Raw genomic sequence first — 24,183 nt, forward strand, 5'->3', positions numbered from 1 at the left:
GAGGGAGGAGGGAAGAGCCGGGGGGAGAGGCACTTTCTCGGGCGAGGTACTTCACCCCCAAGGCTTCCCATCTGCGAACTGGGGTGACGAGGAGGAAGCAGTCTCTGGAGGAGCAGCTGGCAGGGGAGGAAGGAGCGCTGGGCCGGGCTCTGTGCAGGGCTGTCCCCAGAGCACAGCTCAGAGCTGCCCGAAACACCCGCAGCCTGGGTTTAGGGTGATTTCCCAGCATCGTGCCACTAAAAATGTCACGAGAGGAAAGCGCTTTTGTGAACACGTTAGCTTTCAAAGCCAGGGCGAAGGAAACTATGGTCGTTCATCCACAATCTGAGCACTCCTGCTGCGCCAGGCACTCCCATCAGTGGGCTCACAGGGCTCCGCTCCTGGGGCGGGGCAGTAACAGGCAGTACCTTCTTGGCCGGGTGAATTCCTTGGATGCTCTTGATGCCTGGAGGGCCGGCTGAGTGCACGTGGGCCCCCACCGGAGGGTGCTGGGGCTGCTGAAGTGCCCCCTTGGTCAGCGTCACCTTGCGGGCAGGCTGCTGTCTCACTTCTGGGGGCTGAGGGAGCCGCTGAGGCTGGCCCTCCAGGTGAAAAAAGCCATCGCTCTCTCCTCCCTGCTGAAACCAAGGCAGCACGCTGGTCAGTCTCCGCACGAGCAGGCATCCCTCCCCAGCATCGGGGTCCACCTCGATCAGTGTTCAACTGAGAAGCAAAACCATCAAGCCTGCCATTTCACTAGGGCCACTAAGGAAATTTCTTATTTGACAGGTGTTTGGGTTTTAACAGCATTTTTCAAATTTAAAACTAAGATCTTTAATTACTGTATCCACTCAAGAGGTCTCTAATTACTAAAGGAAGTGCTGCTGAGTTCAGTGAAATAGGGCTTGACTTTAAAAATACTTCATACTCGACATGCCTCTTCCATTTTCATGAGCATTCTTGTGAAAATCTGACAGTTTGTATAGGCAGTGGTTTTAAACTTTTAACTCCCACTCAAACCTAGTGAAAGCGGGTCATCATCCTGACTCGCCCCACTGTCCCCCGGCGCTGGTGTGAGTCCCAGGCGCGCCCCAGTGCCTTCCTCCCTGCAGATACAACCCTGAACACTTGGGCTCCCCAGAGCGCCCGCAGGCTGAGCAGCACCCTGGTCGCCCCTCCTCCTCTGAGTCACAAGTACCCACACGTAGGCTGGCCTCCGGCCTCAGTCCTGTTTGGAACAAGAGCAGACCAGCCAGGAGTCTGAGAAACTGAATGAGGAAATTCAAGAAATGAAAGAGTTACTGGTGGCCCAGACAAGTCCTCCCCACATGGTGGACAGGGAACCGCAGGGGGACAGCAGGAAGAAGAGCTGAGGAGGGGTCTGAGGGGGCAACGCACTCACAGCTCGCCGGCCAAGGGCAGGGCGGGGTGCCGAGCACCACCGATCCCTGAGCGCTGGCTGAGCACTAAGCTGGGCAGCGACAGGGCTGCCTCCCAGGAGACCAGGTGAAGAAATGAAAAGCCCAGGCCCAAACGGATCCTCTGGTAAATTCTATCAACTGCTTAAGAAAGACAGACTCCCAATCTTACACAATCTGGTTCAGAAAACAAAAGCGGAGGGACAACTTCCCCACTCATTCTCTCAGACTTGTATTACCCTTTTACAAAAGTCAGACAAAGACATCAAAAGAAACAAAAGCCACAAAAGAATATCCCTCATACATATACATGAAAAAAATTCTCACCAAAACACTAGCAAACTAAATTCAGCAACGCAGAAAAAGAATCCTACACCATAACCAAGTAAGATTTACCCCAGGAATGCAAGGTTGGTTTAACTCAAAAATCAGTTATCAGACCACATCAGTAGACGAAAAGACCACATGACCACCTGCACTGACACAGGAAAAGCACTCATAATAAAAATTTTCAGTGAGCTAGGAACAGAAGGGACAAATCAACCTGACAAAGGAGATCTACCAAAAATCGACAGCTCACATCACGCTTAGTGTGAGACTAGTCAGGGGTATTCGACCTGCACGTTAGTCACCTGGGGAGCTCTCGTGTGTTAGTGTTCCTGGACTTTGACCCAGAACCATCCAATTAGACCCTCTGGAGCTGGAACCCAGACATGAGCATTTTTTTTTTGTCTTTTGGGGTTTTTTTTTTTTTGCAGTACGTGGGCCTCTCACTGTTGTGGCCTCTCCCGTTGCGGAGCACAGGCTCTGGACGCATAGGCTCAGCGGCCATGGCTCACAGGCCCAGCCGCTCCGCGGCATGTGGGATCTTCCTGGACCGGGGCACAAACCCGTGTCCCCTGCATCGGCAGGCAGACTCCCAACCACTGTGCCACCAGGGAAGCCCCAGACATGAGCACATTTTAAACGCTCTTCCAGTGATGTTGTCCAGCCAGGGCTGAGGATGGCTGAACCAGGTGGGTGCCCCCATAATGTTTTGTGACTCTGTGACTCTACAATGTCGGCTATAATTGTCTGAAATGTGATACTGCTGGGCGTTATTCCAACCTGATGGAAGACTGTTCCCCAAATGAAAACGGACGCACTATGGAAAGGCAGGCCGTTCTGCAGGACCAGGATCCACGTGGAGTCAGACTGCTTCTTGTGCTTCTTGAAACTTCTCCATTACATCTTTCATCCAAAAGGTGTGAGCAGGTACCCCAGCAAGGCAGGGATGATGGCCTATTCTCAGCACACAATTTTTCAAAGTTCATATTTTGAAAAGCTATGTGAACACTCTCTAGCGTTGTATATGCTTGAAATTTTCTATACTAAAAAGTCGAAAATTTTAAGGGTATACACCACATATTCCTATCTTTAAAAGCCAGTAATCCATCACTTATTAATTTACTTAAAAGCATATTAAAATTATGTTAGTATAAGATTCATAAATTCACTATTCAAATGTTAAGTCTCACTGTTCTTAAACACGTCTCTTTACATGGGCTGACACTTCACACTAGCCCCCAGGTCCCACCAGAGGCTGTGCCATAGATGCAGGTGGCACTGGGTCACTAAATTCTCCACACAGCTCAGCTACCTAACAGTCTACTGACTGATTCTCCACCGTCTACCTTTTTCACTAATGCGGATAAATGAACTGGCTATTATGTATGGTTTAGAGAAACCAGTGGCTTAGACTTGGGTGAGTCTGTTTTTGTTTACCAAGCCAAAATTTCCTATGCATACAGATGGCAATGAGATATTTACTGAATAAAACAATCAATGGTAGATCAGGCTTCTAAAAACTACGTAGCTCTGAATGTGCTATTAAAAAAGAGATTACAGTATCAGGATACTAGGTTATAGCCACTGTCAATTAGTACATACGTATTTACTAAATGCCACTGTGATACTAAAGAGGCCAGCCTTCAGTTCAGCACTGATACTGGGTGCACCAGAAAACATACTGTCATGCTGTACAAATCGGTAATCAGCTGGTACATGTGGTCTAAAACGAATGATGTCCATATATACGGTGGACTACATGGTGAATATTGTTGCAGATATTTTCTTTAGCAATCCAGAGCTAAAAACGTAGATGATCTTAAAATAGAAAACAAAAAAAGAAAAAGAGAAGAAAAAGGGAATTCCCTCACCACCAGTGGTTAGGACTCCGTGCTTCCACGGCCAGGGGGCCTGGGTTCAATCTCCAGTTGGGGAACTAATATCCCACAAGCCGTGAGGAGCGGCCAAAAAAAAAAAAAAAAAAAAAAAGTAGATGATCTAGATAGTGAAGTTTTATTTAAAAAGAAGAGCTTGCACCAAAAGTAGGATATTTGCCTATTTTTAAGGTATACACTGTGTGTATGTATTTGAGTGATAAATATGTAACGCTGTGGTGATCTGATGATTTTTAAACTGGGAATTAAGAACAGAAACATTTAGTCAATAAACACCCCAAACAAAAATTCTCTTTGCTGTTATTCTGAGTTAAGAGACTGGTGCTAATTTATGTCTGACAATATTAGATCAGAGGAACACCCTGAAAAACAAAGTTCTAAACTTTCATTTTCCTTTCAAAACAAGTTTACGTTTTAAAGTAAGCTTGATTCCCATCTGCAGTTCAGAAATACAGGTAGAGTTATCACAAAAAGCCTCTCCATTTAGGACTTCCTAGGAGATGGCCTGAGAAGACACAGTAAAGGACATCTGTGATCAGAGTGCCTGCAGGTCTGGACCTCGCCGCCTGGCGGTCTCCCCGCTCCGTCTGCATCTCACAAACTCACGGGCACGGTGAGCACCCCTACTCCTCCCCGCCCGGGGAGCCTCAGCAGCCGCCAGCCTGACCTGCTCACTCGAGGGGGCCCCCAGCATCTCTAACCCTAAGGTTTCCCAGGCCACGTAACTGCTTTATTCTTCTTCACAGCGTTAATCACCACTCACAGTCCTGTCACGCTCACGAGAACGGGAGCCCCGCGGGCAGCACTGGTCGCCACGCATCCTCGGCTCAGAGAAGAGGACCGAGCCCTGGGCAGGAAGACGACAAGCACTTGGTGAGTCAACGATGAACAAGAAAGAGGGATGCTTCAGGCAGGGATTATAACAAAGGCCCAACTTTTGGGAAAAACTGCTATCTTCAGCTTACTGACAGGTGACGGGAAGGTCTGGGTAAGCTCTGGAGTTACTTATATTCAGGACAATGTTTTACACCTTCTACAGCTACAAATGATGTAAGAAACTTTATAACAGAAATTTCCAAGGCACTCTAGGCTCTCCATCACCATGCTGAATGGCATCATTCAACATGCTCCACTCATGGGAAGATGGATGGAGTTGTTTGCTGAATGTCTTCAACTTGACAAGTAGTACACTAGGGTCTGTACAGAGACTGTTTTCCTTCAATCCTCCCTCAAGGTAAATATTATTATTCACTTTCCAAATGAAAAACCCGAGATCCTTGGTCACACAGTAAGTGCTTTTAGGACTTCCTGTCTCAGTGGTTCCAAAGCATGGACTCCACACAACCTCGTAGGCAAGGAGCTTATACTAACATAACTATTTTTAGCAGGGTTAGAAACAAAGGGACTAACCATCATTCAATTAAATCATTTTAAGGAAATGAAGGTTTACTATAATGCTCTGCTCCGACATTTTTCTGGAAACCAGGCTGAGGACTCAAGGCTTAAATATAAGTAATAAGTTATTTCATTTTGTAAGAAAAGCAGATTTTTTTTTTCAGTTGAGAGAACAATTATTTTCTTTCAAATTAGCACAACAAAAAGCTAATTCTTAGGATAAATTTTAAATCCCAGAGTTATTCTGGTTAACACCAGGCAACATTCAACCTACTAACTTCTAGGCTGTGGCCAGAAACATATTTTTTACACCTACTCTCACATTCTCACAGACACAGAAAAAAGGTGAATGAGAACCAAGCCAAACTGAACCCACCTATTTACTTAGAAGTCTTCTACAACTTGTGCCATATAGTTAACAGCACTGAAGGAGAGCCCAAAATTATTACTTATGTAAATTTTAAAATACTGTCGATTCAAATCAGGACTTTCAGAAACCTGAAAGTTCCATTAAAAACTTATTAAGTTACATTATCATCTTAATGTAAGGAAATAACTAGTCATCTGTGGATGGCAGATTACATTCCATTCAAAGAAAGGAAATCCACTTTGAAAGTGCATTTCTCTAGGGTGGCACAGTTCCCTTTTAAATTCTTTGCACAGCAGTGTGTTTAGACATGGTTTTAAATATAAATACCTTTTACTTCCTCCAAAACAGATGAAGAGAAAAGAAGTTTGGCCTGTCTTAGACCAACCTGGAAATATTTTCTTGGTTTTTTCCCACAAATAAATATCTTTTAATGAATATTATAAAAATGTCTCTTGAGGGCAGTTTTTCTTAAATATAAAAGGCACTTCCTGAATTAAGTAAGCTTAGGGAACACTTTTTATCAGCTTAATCGTTACAAAAAATGAGGTTTGTAGCCACCAACATTAGCATGACAAATTTATTTATAACAAATTGTTTAAACGTATAGATAAAAATGCCCATTGATATTGTCAGGGTATCCTGCAATTTGACAGATCAAATCTTATTTTCATTCTTAAACATCATGAAGAAGTGGTATCGCTGGCTCGCATTCACTAGTGAGCAAATTGATTAATCCCTCTCTATAGAAATCTCAACTCTTGATTACACCTATCAGACGTTAAGCAGCATTATTCTAGAGTGACAACACTTGACAAATTCCCCAACCATTTTTCTCAGCCTTTGTGGCCCTGCTAGCTTGTATTAACCCTGATGAAAAATTAATTTTCCTTATCTTCCTCTAAACCCCAAAATCCAAATCCGCCAAACTGGCAACTCTTTCTGTAAAGGTATTATGAAAACCTCTAAAAGATTAATTGCATGTCTTCAGGTGACAGTAAATTAATTTCTGTACTCACGACAGACATTTGATACCCCGTACTGAGAGGACAGATAACATTGTCGGGACACAGAGAAGGACAGTGGTTAGGGTCCCAGGGCAGCCTCTTATGAATTCTCCTTTCGATAAGGCCTACTTCACTGTCATGGCAATGCTGCTGATCTGCCAGCCCACAGACCTCACAGAGCAGGTTTCTATTAACCACAACAATGCTGGGCCTGGCCCTGTGATCTTTAGAAAGCTCGCCCAGAATCTGGACAAGAAATGATATGCGTGCTCTGCGACGTTTCTAAACACAAATACATTTCACGCTCTAGTCTGTCTTTGAGACTACTACTTAAAGGAGAAAAGATAAAAGAAAATAAACAGGCTAATAACATTCTTATCCAGGTTCCTGTGTCAATTCCCTAATTAAACTGCTGCAATATGATATGAGGTGAGGACACTTCACATGGGCAGTGTCCATCTATTCTATGCAATAAGCTATCCCTCCATACGGCAAGCATGCAGAACGTGTAAAAGCAGCAACTTAAATCTAAACTGCTTCCTATAAAATTCCAATAACAGGTCTACACGGGCTGGACTGAAACAAAATCCTTAAGGTTAAAGGGATCTCACAAGTGCTTGCTTGGGCTTCCTGGAGAAAAAATGGATTCAACCGATAGGTGCACCAGGATTTCACCTTATGGTGATAACACGGCATAGTTATTCAAGTGCTCTCTCTCTCTCTCTCTCTCTCTCAACATTCTACCTTTCTGAAACTAGTTAGGTTTGGGGACTCTTTTAAAAGCAAAATTAATTGGCCTTTGGAGAAATATACCAAAGCCCTGAGCCTGTGAGGGGATCTGATGCCCCAGGATTCTCCAATTTCTACAGCACAGACCTACCAATCTAAAAAAAAGGAAGGACTGCTAGAAGTGAGACTGCGGTTCACCCAGCAGCAGGGGCCCACGAACTCTGGCTTCTCCAGCAAGAGCGCCCCCGTAGGGATGAAGCTCCAGACTCTGGAAAGCAGAAGCTTCCAACCTGCCCCGATGGGCAGCTGGGAAGGACCTATTTCAGAGCGCCAGGCGACTTCCCGGCGCAGGTGACGAGGCTCCTATCCTTGGTAACCGTTCGAAGTGAGGAGAGGGAAGTTACCCAAGATGCTGGAGAAAGCAGATTCCTTTTCTGCTGGAGAAGGTGGGTTAGCAAATCCTGATTCCTAATTACAAGAGAATTATTTCTGATTTAACCACTTATTTCTCTCTGAAAGAAACACCATATGCCTAAAAACACCTATAAATTCATGTGCAGACGTTCTAATTCATTAAAACTGATTCCTGTCCTCTAATGAACAGTAGTCTATTTTGCCCAAATTTAGAGGTCACATGTTTAAGAATGCTTAAAACGTCATACCTCTAGAAGTTATCAGTTCTTCGCACCGAAGTGTTTCAAAGCTCTTAAAAACAATTATTTATGCACAGTAGCTTCTCCTCCAAAAGAAGATTCTAGAATATACATCTTATCAAACAAGCGATTCATCAAGATTCGTGCCCCATTTTTCTTCCTCTTATTTGCCTTTCGGCCATCTGACTGCTCATCAGCTCCTCTAACAGGGAAATGATCAGGCAACAAATGAGGCCCAACTACAACCAGCCACTTGGCCACTCTCCCCACCAGAGAGGAGAGGGATGGCAGGACGAGAGGGAACCAGGGGTCAGCAAGGTGGGAGTCTGGGCTCTCACCTCCTTGGACGGTGGTGCCTCCACGCCCATCCCCACTCCCCGTCCATCTGGGCAGGGCCTCTCCTGGCTCCCCTACCTGTGTCAAAGAAGTTTCTCTTACACTCAGCTTCCCAGAGGTGTTTCTCTATCACAAGCCCACTGCAGTTCTGTCCTTTACTACCCATTTCCAACTCACTTTCATCTGACTTGCTTTCTCCTGGTCCTCTAGCATGGCATCAGCTCTTGGGTACTGCCCCAAACCACGGCATCAAGTCAGCTTCCACCAGAAACCAATGAGTCAGGACAGCTGAGTCCACCAGCCGTGGCCAGGCAGCTTGGCGAGTCACAGAATGACATACACAACGTGAGCCTTGTTCTGCCTTGGCCTGGGACGTGGGTCTCCCCAAGAACGAGTCATCACCACAGACTCATCAAACAGCAGCCAAAAGTACAATACAATCACATCCTGTAAACTGAATTAACAAGGATTAATGCTAGTTCTGGTGTTATCATACTCTGCTTACTAGTGTCATCTAAATGTCTACAATACACAGCTGTTACTTTTATAATCAGAAGTGCCCGTGGGGCGGGGGGGAAGGAAACGACGACAACACCACACTGTGTTAACTCCTCCTCATTGGATATTTCCATAAAGAAACTGTAAACAATACCTGTATTTTTAAAGGGAGAAGCCACTTATTTTCTCTATTATTTCAACAAATGTTTCTTAAATATTTATAATGTATTTGAGACAAAAAATGAACTGAAGTGGAAACCCAGCCTCAGTCAGGAGCAGTGACTAGGAGACAGCTCCAGCACTAGGCAGAGAAGGGCAGGGCGCGGCGGGGGCGTGCAGGCGCCGAGAAAGGGCGCAGCATGAGTGTGGACGGAGCGGGGAGACAGAACTACAAGAGCAAGGCGGCCAGACCACGGAACAACGGGGCACGTCCGGAGAACGGGAGGCTGCGAGGGTGACCACTTGTACCCCCACCTGCGACTCCTTCTCAGACTAGAGTCCCCGAAGACTGACAGATGACTCCAAGACCAGCACTTCTGTTTCTAGTAAATCTGATACACAGTGTAAGAAACTCCCTATACTATTTTTGCAACTTCTCTTGAGATTACGTATATCAAAATTAAACGTCCTCCACTCCACAAAAAAAGATCAGGTATGCACACACCATCGCGCTAGAGAAAATCTGAGAATAACTTTTGAGGAAGAGAAGAAATCTACAAATGCACACCAACCCCCAAAAGCAAGCTCACACAAACAAATTGGGACCTTTTACGTGAAGCATTTTGACAGCCTTTTAAAAGTAAAATACAAGAATATCATGACTGGACAGCTGGCTTTCCTGCTGAGGCATTCTGTGCTTCTCCCATTTCTCTGTGTGGCCAGCAGAACAAAGGGCTCTTTACTTAATTTGCTGCCAAATTCTTAAAATTTTCATGACCTCAATTAGAATAAAGCAGCTGAATTCAGAATTTGCTTTCATTTTCTTAAAGAACACTGTAAGAACACACTTTTTCTTCCTTTAACTAAAAGGAAAGGGTAGTAACATCTACTGAGCCAATGCCACGTGCCCAAGCACTGTGCCACTCATCTCACCCATGTCACGACAGTTAACCCTCACAGCCACCCTGGGAGAAGCTCAGCCTCATTCTGAGGAGGACACAGGTTCATCTGGGCCAGGTAAGCCGATGCAAACATCTCAAAGATTCCCCATTTCCCCTAAACTGGAAGACAGAGCTGCAGGCCTAATTAAACTCCTGAATAAACAAATTTTGCATGGCACTTGCTCGTCCTAATTCTTTTTTCTGGTGTTTAATCACAACACATGGCTGAGGATGATTATACTAAGTTTACACTAAGTAAACATTTTACATTTTTATATATGCTCTGTTACTAACCTGAAGAGTTTTTCTGGATTATGTATTGGTTATGAGAGAAACTATGATTGGGGGCAGGGGGGCACGGCACGCTGCACGGCTTGTGGGATCTTTGTTCCCCAACCAGGGACTGAACCCAGGCCCTCGTCAGTGAAAGCATGGAGTCCTAACCACTGGATCACCAGGGAATTTCAGAAATTATGATTTAACAAGATTGCTCTTTTGGTTTCTGAAAATTAAATACTTAAAAGTAGCTTTCTGAGAAATGAGCAAATGGAGACTATTCCTATGTTTTAAATAATAAAAAGAGAACCATTCCATCAAATACAATTCTTTAAGTAGATTACTTATATAAATATTATTCAGGGAGGCACATGAAATTTTAGAAGCAATATTTGCCAACATTTAACACTCTTCACAAGTAGCATTAATTTGTTCCTTTTTAAATCTCACCCAACAAATCCAGACAATATAAATGGGAAAAAACTAAAATTCACAAAGAGATTGATTAGCCTCATAACAAAAGGTCTCTCTAAATTTCAAATTCCCTTAATGATTTCAATTTTAAATATAAAATCGGATCTATTTTGATCTACACAGAAATGTTCAAAGGCACATTTCTAGCACACAGCTATAGTCATAGCTACATTCAGCCAGGGTACACCGTCCCTCACTTTAATTCACCATACCAGGCTACTCCACACAGGTTCCAGCACAGGCGTGATGAAACCCCAGCCACTCCCCAGTCCTGACTCCCCAGTCAGGGCTCTGTGGCCCGCCTCTAAACCCTCTCCACATACTCTGCAGCCAGTCAGTACCAACTGGGGTTGGCAAGCAAAATGAAACCTGATCACCCCTCATCCTAGAAGCCGCCCCTAAAAACTCACTGGAAAGAGTAGACTACTCTCCCTAATCTAGAACTAAGAAACCTAGGAAGAAAAGGAGCAGCAAAAATAGCTATTATATTAAAAAAAAAAAAAAAAATAGCTATTATAAATAATGGCAAAAAAGCACAGGATTTAGAAGCCTCACTCTACCAGTTAGTAGCTGAGTGGCCCTGGGCTACTATGTGAGACTCAATTTACTTACCTATGAAATGGCAATAACAGATCTAACTCATAAGGATGCTGTGAATACATGCTAAACACCTGATAAACAGGAGCTACTACCTATTATGTGGCATAAAATCAGGGAATGTATTTCTAGAAGGGGCCTTAGGAGCATTCCAAAAAGAAAATGGACATTTATAAAGTACCTTCTACGTGTTGGAAGGGCCCCCAAGACAATAACTATTAGACAAGCTCCAGCCACGGGTCTTCCTCAAACACAGCCACGCTGTCTTCACCTCATCACACCCTCCTGGTGACTGAGGGCCTCAACCTCCACGCCCCATACACAGGAGCTTTGGATCGGCCAACAAAGAACGCATGATGCCAAACGGCTCCCGAAGAAAGTCAGGTACGACTCTGCGAGCTACAAACCCAGACCTGGTCAGGGAATGTGTGAGAACCAACACCAAGAAATACTTTTCATTACGTCCTTTTGAAAATGCTTCCCATGTCCGTAATGCATTAGCTCTAACAAAGAGGAACAATATAAAAAGACTAGAAATTCTCCTTCGATGATCAGTATGAATTAAAATCACTTTGAAGATAGTATAATTAATGAAAGGGCAGACTGAAAAACCTACAGTCTTAAGACGCAGGCTCTTTCACCTTTCAAAAAACCCAATTTAATAAAATCCAAAGATAAATTATTGAATTACAGACAATGAAATATGGAAATGACAAAAGAGAGGACCTTATTGATTCACAATTGCCTCACAGGTAAAAGTTCACCTAAAGAAAACTAATTTAAGCTGTAATATATTTTCAATTTGTACATCAGAATAAGACTGCCAAGAAAATTCCGCTTCCCTAACAATCCTGTAGATATATATTTTGACTGTGATCACCGCCAGAACACAATTTCTAGAACAGCACTATGTACTGCGACAGTCCTGTGTCCTGTCTGAAGACCAACTACTAGAACGAGGAGACCACTGAATGCAAAGAATAGTTTAGTTAACACATTCGATGCCAGTTTAGGTTAGAAAAAAGTGAAAGAAGTCAAACTGACTCTCTGAAAAGTAAAGTTCTCTAGAAAACCTTATAAATAGGATGTCTATTGTATTTCTGCACTAACAGAATGTGAGGAAGTCCTGGGCTCATAGCAAAATAGAAGAATGTGAACTGACAACGAAATGCTTCTATTAAACAAGTAACTATAAACCTGAAATGCATAAATAATATTCTGCACAGGTACGATATACAAGTCAATCCTCCCATATGCTAAGCCCCTGTCAGACCCTCACCAGGGTGGCTGGTTCAGCTCCAAGCACACAACATAGCACAGCCCTGGGCATTAATGCCATGGTGCATGAAAGGAGAGAAGGACCAGAAGGGACAGAAATAAAAAGGAAAAATGAGAGCATACTTAGCACTTACAAGAACTGTCTCCTTTTTGCACAATGGGTATGTTACAAATAGTTCCTACCCACCAAAAAAACACACCAAAAAACCCAGGCCTTTAGGGAAACACTGCTTGTTCTGGTTCAGAGAGATACAAACAAACAAGAGACATTTATCCTCTGATAAGGTGAAAGTTGCCAACATGCTATTGGAGGAATTATTGGAATAAATCCTAATATACAGAACATGTTGGTTAATTAACTTAATACTTAAGAATTAAAAAGGGAGCTAAAAAACCATTTCAAAGTTTGGCAGACAGCTATTTTCATGTATAATTCCTCTGTTGTTTTCCTGTGTATTGTAAAATTATACAGCATGATTTTGGAATATGGTCTGATATAAAAACTATATTTTTTCCACGGGAGAAAAAAGCAAAAATTGAGGTAGATAAATTCTGCTGAAGTAGATAAATTCGTTAGTTGAAGGCTGCCTGTGGACAGCAGAGCTGTGCCCCGCACCTCCTAGTCTGCCGGAGCCCAGAGTGCCCAGGCCCGCACCGCACCACTGTGGCTGCCCAGGGAAAAGGCCTATTCCCAAACCATCGCCCCATGGCCCATCCTCAGAAGTTTCTAACTCAAGTAAAAAAGTGAGACACCGACAAAGTATGATTAAAATACGGTCAAAAGCAAAAGGCCACACAGACACCGGAAAATGATGAACACTTGGGTCTTCACCTAAAGATAATAAACTCATACAATATTTAAACAATCTGATATAATACAGGCCATCTACTTATCAACATTTTGAATCACCATGAACCGAGGTGAGAAACAACAGATTTGCTCTATCACAAATTTTCTTATGGCGTGTGAAAAACTTCACACCTTAGTCTACAAACCTAGAAACAAAAGCAATTAAAACTCAACTAATTAAGCAGCAACAAGGAGCCGCCCTTAATCCAGCACAGCAAACAGCTCCCGCCCGTTCCTAGTGGTGCTGCTGTCCCTGGGTGAACTGAGGATTAGAAGTCCTTTTCTTTTTTTACTGTAAATATTTTGTGGTTTTAAAAGTAATCATCTGTAGCTGGTTTGCTCTAAGAGCCTGTGTCTTACGGTTCTCCCCCTTTCTTCCCCAGTTTGTAACACAAATTGCACACAATAGGGAGCTGCGACAGAGAGCACGACAGTTACTCGGACCAAAGAGAGTCTGTTGCAGAATTAATTATAATTAAAGCAAGAGATGAGTGCTACCTTCTCTAATAAATAAAGACTATACGGCAGAATCAAGGAAGCAAGTATTCTACAGACGCTGACGGGAGAATCTCCTGCAATGGGAATCTATCTGCAGCAACTCTGTTTAGTTTAAGTACTGAATTTATCCAAACTGCAATGACTGTGCTTTACTGAAAATGCTCTAAAATGGGCACTGTTATGAGGTGAAGAAAGAAATGAGGGGTGCCCCACTTCTGAAAGCACATGGTAGGATCACACATGATTTCACTTTAGAATACTGTCAATCCCTTTTTCCCTCAAATGGAGGCGGGGTGGTGGGCAATTAGCTTGAACTAGAAGACGGGAAAAGTCTTTGAAACAACGCTGCTTAAAAGCAACACACACACTGCCCCCCCCCGCCCCCCGCTGCCATAGATGCTCCCTGAATCTAAAGCTACACACAACAAATTATGTGTTCTGTGGTAAAGGAAATTTTATTTTTAAAACAAACTTGATGATGCTAGCATAAATTATCTATAAAAAGAAGCTAAAACTGAGAAACGTCTAATTTAGGAACTGTCACACTGGTTTTTCACTAAGACTCAAGAGACAACTGAAACATGGGTCCCAATTGGAAGCAGGATTTAAACGACAATTCTTACACCAGCTTCAAGTGGGGAGAGGCTGGTCCACATGATTCTAAGACAGGCAACTTTACTTCCCTTCCTTCAAACATCCTCTCTGGGAGTTAGGACATACTAAGTGAAACATAGATTCCAAGAGGCACTGGTGACCTCGTCAACTTACCCCGCCTGACAACTTAATCACCCTGACCTTGGAGCTGACGTGCGGCCCGTCTCCGCCACCGCTGTTGGCCCGGTGCATGACAGTCCTTTTCGCGCCAGGCTTGGCCTCCGGGGGCCGGCCCTGGAGGGACGCGGCTCGAGCAGTCTGTGAGGGGGGTGGCGGTCCCTCCCCGTCTGCAGGCTTTACCTGCAGGACTTTGTGCTGAGCTGGACACTGAGGTATGGTTCTGGCCTGTCTCAAATGTTTCAGTGGTTTCATCTGCTGTCCTTGATACTGCGTGTTAGCACCAGATGGCACAAAATTGGATGTTTTGGGTGGAACATTTGAAACAGTGGCATCTTGGTTTTTCACGAGAAGTCTGTTTTTCACATGCGGTCTGACCTGTGCCCCCGGGAAGGGTAACAGTGGGTTACCATTGGTGGGCGACGGTGCCGACAGCTGCTCTTCCTGCCCAGCCAGGGCCGGTGGGGGGCAGAGCTGCTGCTGCTGCTGCTGCGCCAGCCTCTCGAGCAGCTCCTTCTTCCTCGCGCCAGCCTGCTGCTGCCGCCGCAGCTCCTTCTGCTTCAGGATTTCTTCTCGGAGGCGCTTCTGTTCTTCTATCTTTAAGCGGTATAACCTCGTTTCTTCATCTTCATCAGGAAACTGAAGCAGAAAACACGCATGGTTTAGAGTACAAGGCTAGGTGACGGTCCCAGTCTGTTTCAGCAAACTTAAGAAAAGGCACTTTCTAAAAACCCTTTAGTTCAGGATTGAAAGAAGCCATTCAAAATCTGCTTATAGACTTTAAGTATAACTCCTTCCCCTGGGGAGGGAAAAAAAAATTACACAGCTAAAGCTAATTTGGAAAATCTTATCAGAATATTAAAAATGAAATAATGTAAATTTCCACTCATTTACAACTTTGAAACCAATTAAACTATTCATTTAAGATATCAAAATATGTTTGAAATGGAAACTGCAACAGTAGGGAGGCCTCGCTGTCACACAGGTTTTATCTGGCTCTCCTCTGACGAACCAACAAAAGGTGGGGTGTAAATGACCTGAAAGGGGCTGATTAGAACTATTGATTTTTCGTACAGAATTTTCAGCCTGATCTCAAACTCATTTGTCACAGAATAATTGCTTATAATGAACAGCACAAATCAATCTCTCTGACCTTGAACTCACGCACTCTCCTCAGAATCAAAATGCTGCCAATTGCGGTATTGGAATATTAACGGCATACAAGGAATGCCTTTAATATGCCAGTCCCAAACCATTCTGAAAGTCTATCAGAAGAATCTTTGTAAAAGTCCAATAATTTTCTTAAAAAAAGCATCCAGGGGCTTCCCTGGTGGCGCAGTGGTTGAGAGTCTGCCTGCCGATGCAGGGGACAGGGTTCGTGCCCCGGTCCGGGAAGATCCCACATGCCGCGGAGCGGCTGGGCCCGTGAGCCATGGCCGCTGAGCCTGCACACCCGGAGCCTGTGCTCCGCAACGGGAGAGGCCGCAACAGTGAGAGGCCCGCGTCCGCAAAAAAAAAAAAAAAAGCATCCAAAGAGGAAAGTAATAATTTTCTTTAAAAAAAAAATCATAGATATCATCACTCACAGATCCTTTGCAAAAGAATATAATAGGAGGGCTTCCCTGGTGGCGCAGTGGTTGAGAGTCCGCCTGCCGATGCAGGGGACACAGGTTCGTGCCCCGGTCCGGGAAGATCCCGCGTGCCGCAGAGCGGCTGAGCCCGTGAGCCATGGCCGCTGAGCCTGCGTGTCCGGAGCCTGTGCTCCGCAACGGGAGAGGCCACAGCAGTGAGAGGCCCGCATACCGCAAAAAAAAAAAAAAAAAAAAAAAAGAATATAATAGGATTTACTCTATCTAGAATTCAGCTGTTAGCAAATAAACCTTAGAAGTTAGGAATTATAAGACCACAACGTAGCTGAAGAGTTGGCTGGTGCCCCCAGAGCCCGTGCACTTGACCTACAAGACACAGAGCCAAGCCCCCTCACTGGGGCTTGCTTGTCATTTTAGAAGCAATCCTGATCAACTCAGTCACCTAATTTCAAAGTCTAGGACAGACCTGAAACAGAAAATCTTAAGTTGGCTGAGGGCTACACAGAGCTAGAAGTGACATTAAGGGGAAGACAGAAAAACAGAAGTTCAAAAAGTACAGGGGGCCAGGGCATTCTGGGGAAATAGTAACAGGTCCAGAGGACCCACTGTTTCAAATGCAAGAATAATTAACATTCACTAGGATTTTCCCCATGTAATCAGAAAAGAGTTAAAGTATGTTCAAGAATATAGGTAGAAATACTTCTAAATAGATTTGTCCTTCATTATATCATCACCAACTGGGTGAATTTAAGAAGATAAACCACACTCACCTAAGCAAAACACACAGAAGATTTTAAAAATAAAAAAACACTTTACTCCTGGTCCCATTCTATGTGCACAGAAAATTAAAAGCAAACAAATTAAGACACGCACCACTTACACTATGGCCACCTGCAAGTTCCACTTCACGCACAAAGCATCCATTTTATCCTACAGAAGACTTCTTCAGAAGCCTGCTTATTAACTCAACTATTATGAAAGGGACAAACGTGGCTAGTGGTATGCCTAAAAAGTCACTTTTCTCTTTTTATTTAGCCACTGTTCTACAAAAGTATATGTGACTTCATTTTTGAGCCAAATCCATTTACACACATGAGTCAGGAGCTAGCTATATAAACTAAAAGCAGGATAAAATTTTTAGCAATGATTTCTTTTTATAAACTATCCCAATCCCATCTGTAAATCTACATGATTTTTTCATATATTGATTTTAAAACCGAAATGTCGCCCTTCTTCTAATAAGATGTTATTAAACGTTAACTCAGTATTTTCACTTTATACTTACATTTCTGACTTGGAAACATTACATTACAGCTGCTATAATAATTCATTAGAAGAAAATCTGACACACACACCCCCGCACTTTAATTGATTGAAAGGCAAAAAACAGTTAACGCTTGTTTTTATTATGATTAAGGGCTTATATTCTCATCTAAGGAAACTTTGTGCCATTATTTTATAAAGTTAATAGATATACTTACTTATTACGTTATATATATTATTATTAACGTAACTTCCACATACTGGTCTCTAGCTATGTCTCAGGCACATACACCCAATAGTTAAGGAAACTGAGGCTTGGAAAAAGTGAAGTAACTGGCTCAGAGCCGCACTGCTAGCGACAGCAGATCATTCCAAGGGCGTGTTCTAACCTGTGCTACACTAGATGCCTATGCTTCATTAGAACCTACATTATACAGATACTGCCCAAATTTGTATCTATAATTCCAGGGAACAGCCCGCAATGGAATCCTGACTTCAGGGAAGCATTAGACAAGAGCATTCACTTCTTTTACAGGAGACCAAGGGCCTCAAGGGGTTTGTCTCAGGCATAAATTTTACTGACGTGAAGAAATTTTTTTTTTTAATGTAGAAGTTTGTGACTAATACTGCATTAACACTGAACTGCCTCTAAGCAAAACATAATCAAGTGGCCAAAACTAAACAAAGGTACAAATAACATCTCAATTGGAAATCATGTAGAATACTGACTTGCATTTATTATTTATTCTTACAACATTTATACAGATTTAGAAATCAGCAATAATATACACAATTCAGAACAAAACAGCCCTCCCCATCTTATTTAAAGGTCTAAACTGGTCCTACCTTCTAGAAGTTCACAGTGTAAAACCAGAAAAGCCACAGGAACATAAGAGTAAATGTAAGGGGTCAGCTAACTATGGCCCATGAGCCCATCCAGCCCAACACTTGACTTTGTCATAAAGTGCTACCAGAACACAGCCATGCCCATTGATGTAAGACTGTCTATGTTTGCTTTTGTGATAAAACAGCAGAGTTGAGTAATTCTGAGAGACAATTTGGACTATAAAACCTAAAATATTTGTTATCTGGGCCCTTCAGAGAAACAGTTGGTTAAGATCCCTGATATACACAGGTTCTGTAACACACAACTATAACTGTATAAATATATGAAAACAATCTGATATAGTACCAGTGAGAATGAAAGTGTATCTTATATGAATATGGCTGTTAGGTTAAAAGAAGGTGAGATGATTTTGTGAAGAACTCACTGGGTGAGAGTGAACTGAGATAAGAGGTACAGACCTTGATTATAAGGTCTCCCTGTTTGAGACCAAACATTATTTTTTAATTAGAAAAAGAAAAGTCCTACCTCTGGTTCTGTTTTTGCTTCCTCTTTAGGCCGGCCCACAGGGCTAACTGGCTTGACTTTCACATCAGCCTTCCCCTGCACAGTCCTGGGCCCCACCCCGGGCCTCGTGGGCGGTGACGTGCTGATAATAGGCTTTACTTGAGCCCCGGCTGGAGCGGAGGAGCAGCGACTGTTACTCACTTCTATAACATGTGATGGTGCTATTGGTAATTCACGCAAATTACTGTTTCTTGGAGCAGTTGGCTGCATTTGCTGCATTGGTCGTTTGGTTACATTCTGAGAAGTTGTGTTCTATCATCACAAGAAGAAAGAAATTCTAATTACAACTGGAAACTTGGGAGAAGAAACATAAAAAGGCACATTAGATTAAAATATTTTTAAAAATCATTCTAACTGAATACGTGACTTCTCCTTTGGGGGGCAGATACCTTCCTGTTGGTAAACATTTCTTCCCTGCATAAATGCTTTCTGCTCTACATAGTAACATACCCTTACTGATAAGGACTGGGGCTAGGAAAGGTACCATACCTGCCTACAGACAGGCTCCTCTTTATGGATATTACACCAGGTGACTTACAGGATGGGGACAAACATTTTTAACAGAATCAACAGTGCAACAAGGACTCCCGCACAAGGAGTCAGCTGGGTTAATGGCACCACCACTGTCAATGGGTCCCCTAAACTGAAGGTAGAACAAACAAAGAATGAAGCATTAAGTTAGAGCCCTAAGAAAAAGGAGAAAGATGCCCATAGCTCTCATCGGGGAGGAGACAGTCAAGTCATGTTCACCCTGAGGATTCTTAACAGAGACCCAACGCCTAGAGGAGTGTGTAGATCTGTGAGATGGCTGGGGGAGGACTGTATTCCACGGCTGCTCAGCTCAAGACTGGGGGTGTCGTCTGCCACTGTTCTTACAAAAGGAAGCCCAGGTTACAAAGCACCCTCTTTCCAGATCTAGAAATCCTTTCTTACTTCTTACATCATTTTAGTCTCAATGTTACTTTAATAAACAAAGAGGCGGGTATGAAAAAACTGAGATTAAAAGCAGCTAAGTGACATGCTTGAAGCTCAAGGTCAAAAGGACCAGTATTAAAGGGAAAACCCAAGTATCTCACCTTACAGCCTGGAACTCTAACCCTGAGCCTCTTTACACGGTTAGTTATTTAATGGAGGATAAGACAGTAACCGTGACTAGTCTTTGACTTTTAAAGCGACACACATCTCCCAGTCTCTTTCAATGCATGACAAGCCGCACATCTGCCGATGGTACTCGAGAGCATAACCTCACAGATCAATGCAGTCCATCCCCCACGATTAACTATAAGCTCCATGAAGGCAGGAAATGTGTCTCTCTCATTCACTGCTGTGTTCCCAGGAACCAGAGTAGTGCCTAACAACAAAGGATATTCAAGGAATTCTTCCTGAATCCATTTCCTTGTGCATTCACTGCCCAAGGAGACAGACAGCCACTGGCAAAGGTAGAATGATTATCACCCAAAACTACTTTCTGAAGTTATGCGTCAATTACTAAGGCCATCTCACACTACAGGAGGATCTAGACACACAAGGCCCCGCGACATAAAAGGTGCCCCCGGAAGACAGCTGAGGAACTGGACACTTACATGCCTTAGCCCCTGGCGCTGGGGGCACTGCGTCCGACTGCTGCTTGGCTGAGGCGGCCCCGTCTGCATGTGAGGCCTGAACTGGGGCTGAGCCGCGGGCATCAGGGGCGGGGGAGGAACAGAGAGGTGGTGGTGCTGGTGCGGGTGCGGGTGAGGCGGTGGCGGCGGCGGCGGCTGGTGCTGCGAGGGTGGCTGGAGCGGGGGCGGGAGCGGGGGCTGCTGCTGGGGCTGCGGGGGAGGGGGCAGAGGAGGGTGCAGGGGCCCCTTCCAAGCCACAAGAGAGAAGCAACAGTTTATCATGTACGTACTGCTCGTGTTCCAATTCAGCCATTTCCTTAAAAACCCCAACACCAGAAAGAAGCTTCAAGTGGCACTCAAATTTCATTTTAGATTTGTTGATGAAGCTAATACTATCTTAAATGCAGTGATAAGCCAAAAGCTACTACCCTGCATTTTATATTTGTCCTAAATCCTTTAGATCTTGAAATTCCAGGAATTTATCCTAAGGAAATAACTAAGGATGCGAGCAAACACAACCTCAAGGATGTTTCCTGCAGCACTGTTTCCAATACCCAAGGACTGAAACCAATAAACACGGCCAGAAATAGTGACGGCCGTAAAACGTCAACTCGTGCAGTGTTTTCAAATGCCGTGGTGAAAGAGAACTCATCACATGAGAAGATGGTAATAACACGTTAACTGGGAAGAGAGAGCATCATGATGACGATGCAAGCACTGAAGAGACTGAAAGGCGTGTGCACCCAGATGTCAGTGGTAACTGTCTCTCGGTGGTGGGATGACTTCATTTCCTCTTCAAATTCCTATCTATACTTACTTCTGCAATGCAGTGGTTATATACAGTACATTATACTGTATTATGTATATATATTTACACACACACACATTTATATATATTCCTATCTATACTTACTTCTGCAATGCAGTGGTTATATACAGTACATTATACTGTATTATGTATATATATTTACACACACACACATTTATATATATTCCTATCTACACTTACTTCTGCAATGCAGTGGTTATATACAGTACATTATACTGTATTATGTATATATATTTACACACACACACATTTATATATATTCCTATCTACACTTACTTCTGCAATGCAGTGGTTATATACAGTACATTATACTGTATTATGTATATATATTTACACACACACACATTTATATATATTCCTATCTATACTTACTTCTGCAATGCAGTGGTTATATACAGTACATTATACTGTCTTATGCATATATATTTACACACACACACATTTATATATATTCCTATCTATACTTACTTCTGCAATGCAGTGGTTATATACAGTACATTATACTGTCTTATGCATATATATTTACACACACACACATTTATATATATTCCTATCTATACTTACTTCTGCAATGCAGTGGTTATATACAGTACATTATACTGTATTATGTATATATATTTACACACAATGCAGTGGTTATATACAGTACGTTATACTGTATTATGTATATATATTTACACACAATGCAGTGGTTATATACAGTACATTATACTGTATTGTGTATATATATTTACACACACACACATTTATATATATTCCTATCTGTACTTACTTCGGCAATGCAGTGGTTATATACAGTACATTATACTGTATTATGTATATATATTTACACACACACGCATTTATATATATTCCTATCTGTACTTACTTCTGCAATGCAGTGGTTACATACAGTACATTATACTGTATTATGTATATATATTCACACACACACACATTTATATATATTCCTATCTGTACTTACTTCTGCAATGCAGTGGTTACATACAGTACATTATACTGTATTATGTATATATATTTACACACACACACATTTATATATATTCCTATCTGTACTTACTTCTGCAATGCACTGGTTATATACAGTACATTATACTGTACCGTGTATATATATTTACACACAATGCAGTGGTTGTATACAGTACATTCTACTGTACCGTGTATATATATTTACACACAATGCAGTGGTTGTATACAGTGCATTCTACTGTACCGTGTATATATATTTACACACAATGCAGTGGTTGTATACAGTGCATTCTACTGTACCGTGTATATATATTTACACACAATGCAGTGGTTGTATACAGTGCATTCTACTGTACCGTGTATATATATTTACACACAATGCAGTGGTTGTATACAGTGCATTCTACTGTACCGTGTATATATATTTACACACAATGCAGTGGTTGTATACAGTGCATTCTACTGTACCGTGTATATATATTTACACACAATGCAGTGGTTGTATACAGTGCATTCTACTGTACCGTGTATATATATTTACACACAATGCAGTGGTTGTATACAGTGCATTCTACTGTACCGTGTATATATATTTACACACAATGCAGTGGTTGTATACAGTGCATTCTACTGTACCGTGTATATATATTTACACACAATGCAGTGGTTGTATACAGTGCATTCTACTGTACCGTGTATATATATTTACACACAATGCAGTGGTTGTATACAGTGCATTCTACTGTATTATGTATATATATTTACACACAATGCAGTGGTCGTATACAGTACATTCTACTGTACCGTGTATATATATTTACACACAATGCAGTGGTTATATACAGTGCATTATACTGTATTATGTATATATATTTACACACAATGCAGTGGTTATATACAGTGCATTCTACTGTACCGTGTATATATATTTACACACAATGCAGTGGTTATATACAGTACATTATACTGTACCGTGTATATATATTTACACACAATGCAGTGGTTGTATACAGTACATTATACTGTATTGTGTATATATATTTACACACAATGCAGTGGTTCTATACAGTGCATTCTACTGTACCGTGTATATATATTTACACACAATGCAGTGGTTGTATACAGTACATTCTACTGTACCGTGTATATATATTTACACACAATGCAGTGGTCGTATACAGTGCATTATACTGTATTGTGTATATATATTTACACACAATGCAGTGGTTGTATACAGTGCATTCTACTGTACCGTGTATATATATTTACACACAATGCAGTGGTTGTATACAGTGCATTCTACTGTACCGTGTATATATATTTACACACAATGCAGTGGTTGTATACAGTGCATTCTACTGTACCGTGTATATATATTTACACACAATGCAGTGGTTGTATACAGTGCATTCTACTGTACCGTGTATATATATTTACACACAATGCAGTGGTTGTATACAGTGCATTCTACTGTACCGTGTATATATATTTACACACAATGCAGTGGTTGTATACAGTGCATTCTACTGTATTATGTATATATATTTACACACAATGCAGTGGTCGTATACAGTACATTCTACTGTACCGTGTATATATATTTACACACAATGCAGTGGTTATATACAGTACATTATACTGTACCGTGTATATATATTTACACACAATGCAGTGGTTGTATACAGTACATTATACTGTATTGTGTATATATATTTACACACAATGCAGTGGTTCTATACAGTGCATTCTACTGTACCGTGTATATATATTTACACACAATGCAGTGGTTCTATACAGTACATTCTACTGTACCGTGTATATATATTTACACACAATGCAGTGGTCGTATACAGTGCATTCTACTGTATTGTGTATATATATTTACACACAATGCAGTGGTTGTATACAGTGCATTCTACTGTACCGTGTATATATATTTACACACAATGCAGTGGTTGTATACAGTGCATTCTACTGTACCGTGTATATATATTTACACACAATGCAGTGGTTGTATACAGTGCATTCTACTGTACCGTGTATATATATTTACACACAATGCAGTGGTTGTAT

At 42.2% G+C, this 24,183-nt stretch overlaps 1 protein-coding gene across 10 annotated transcripts in view; it reads right to left on the reverse strand.

The window, feature by feature from the left end:
* The window catches only part of RBM33 (RNA binding motif protein 33), a 122,627-nt gene that overhangs the window by 15,184 nt on the left and 83,260 nt on the right, over positions 1-24,183 (reverse strand). For 2 of the 10 annotated variants that reach the window (XM_032644090.1, XM_032644085.1), the window contains 5 exons: positions 20,295-20,558; positions 18,673-18,963; positions 14,446-15,087; positions 4,383-4,466; positions 408-617 (listed from right to left, as the gene is read on the reverse strand). In XM_032644090.1, the coding sequence (XP_032499981.1) occupies positions 408-617; positions 4,383-4,466; positions 14,446-15,087; positions 18,673-18,963; positions 20,295-20,558 (1,491 nt within the window). Of the gene's footprint in view, positions 1-407; positions 618-4,345; positions 4,467-14,445; positions 15,088-18,672; positions 18,964-20,294; positions 20,559-24,183 lie in introns of those variants that run through there. The other 8 variants (XM_032644087.1, XM_032644095.1, XM_032644094.1 and 5 more) reach the window with 7 other exon arrangements.

Source organism: Phocoena sinus, chromosome 9, assembly GCF_008692025.1.
Source record: "Phocoena sinus isolate mPhoSin1 chromosome 9, mPhoSin1.pri, whole genome shotgun sequence".
In the NCBI taxonomy this organism is placed as follows: domain Eukaryota; kingdom Metazoa; phylum Chordata; class Mammalia; order Artiodactyla; family Phocoenidae; genus Phocoena; species Phocoena sinus.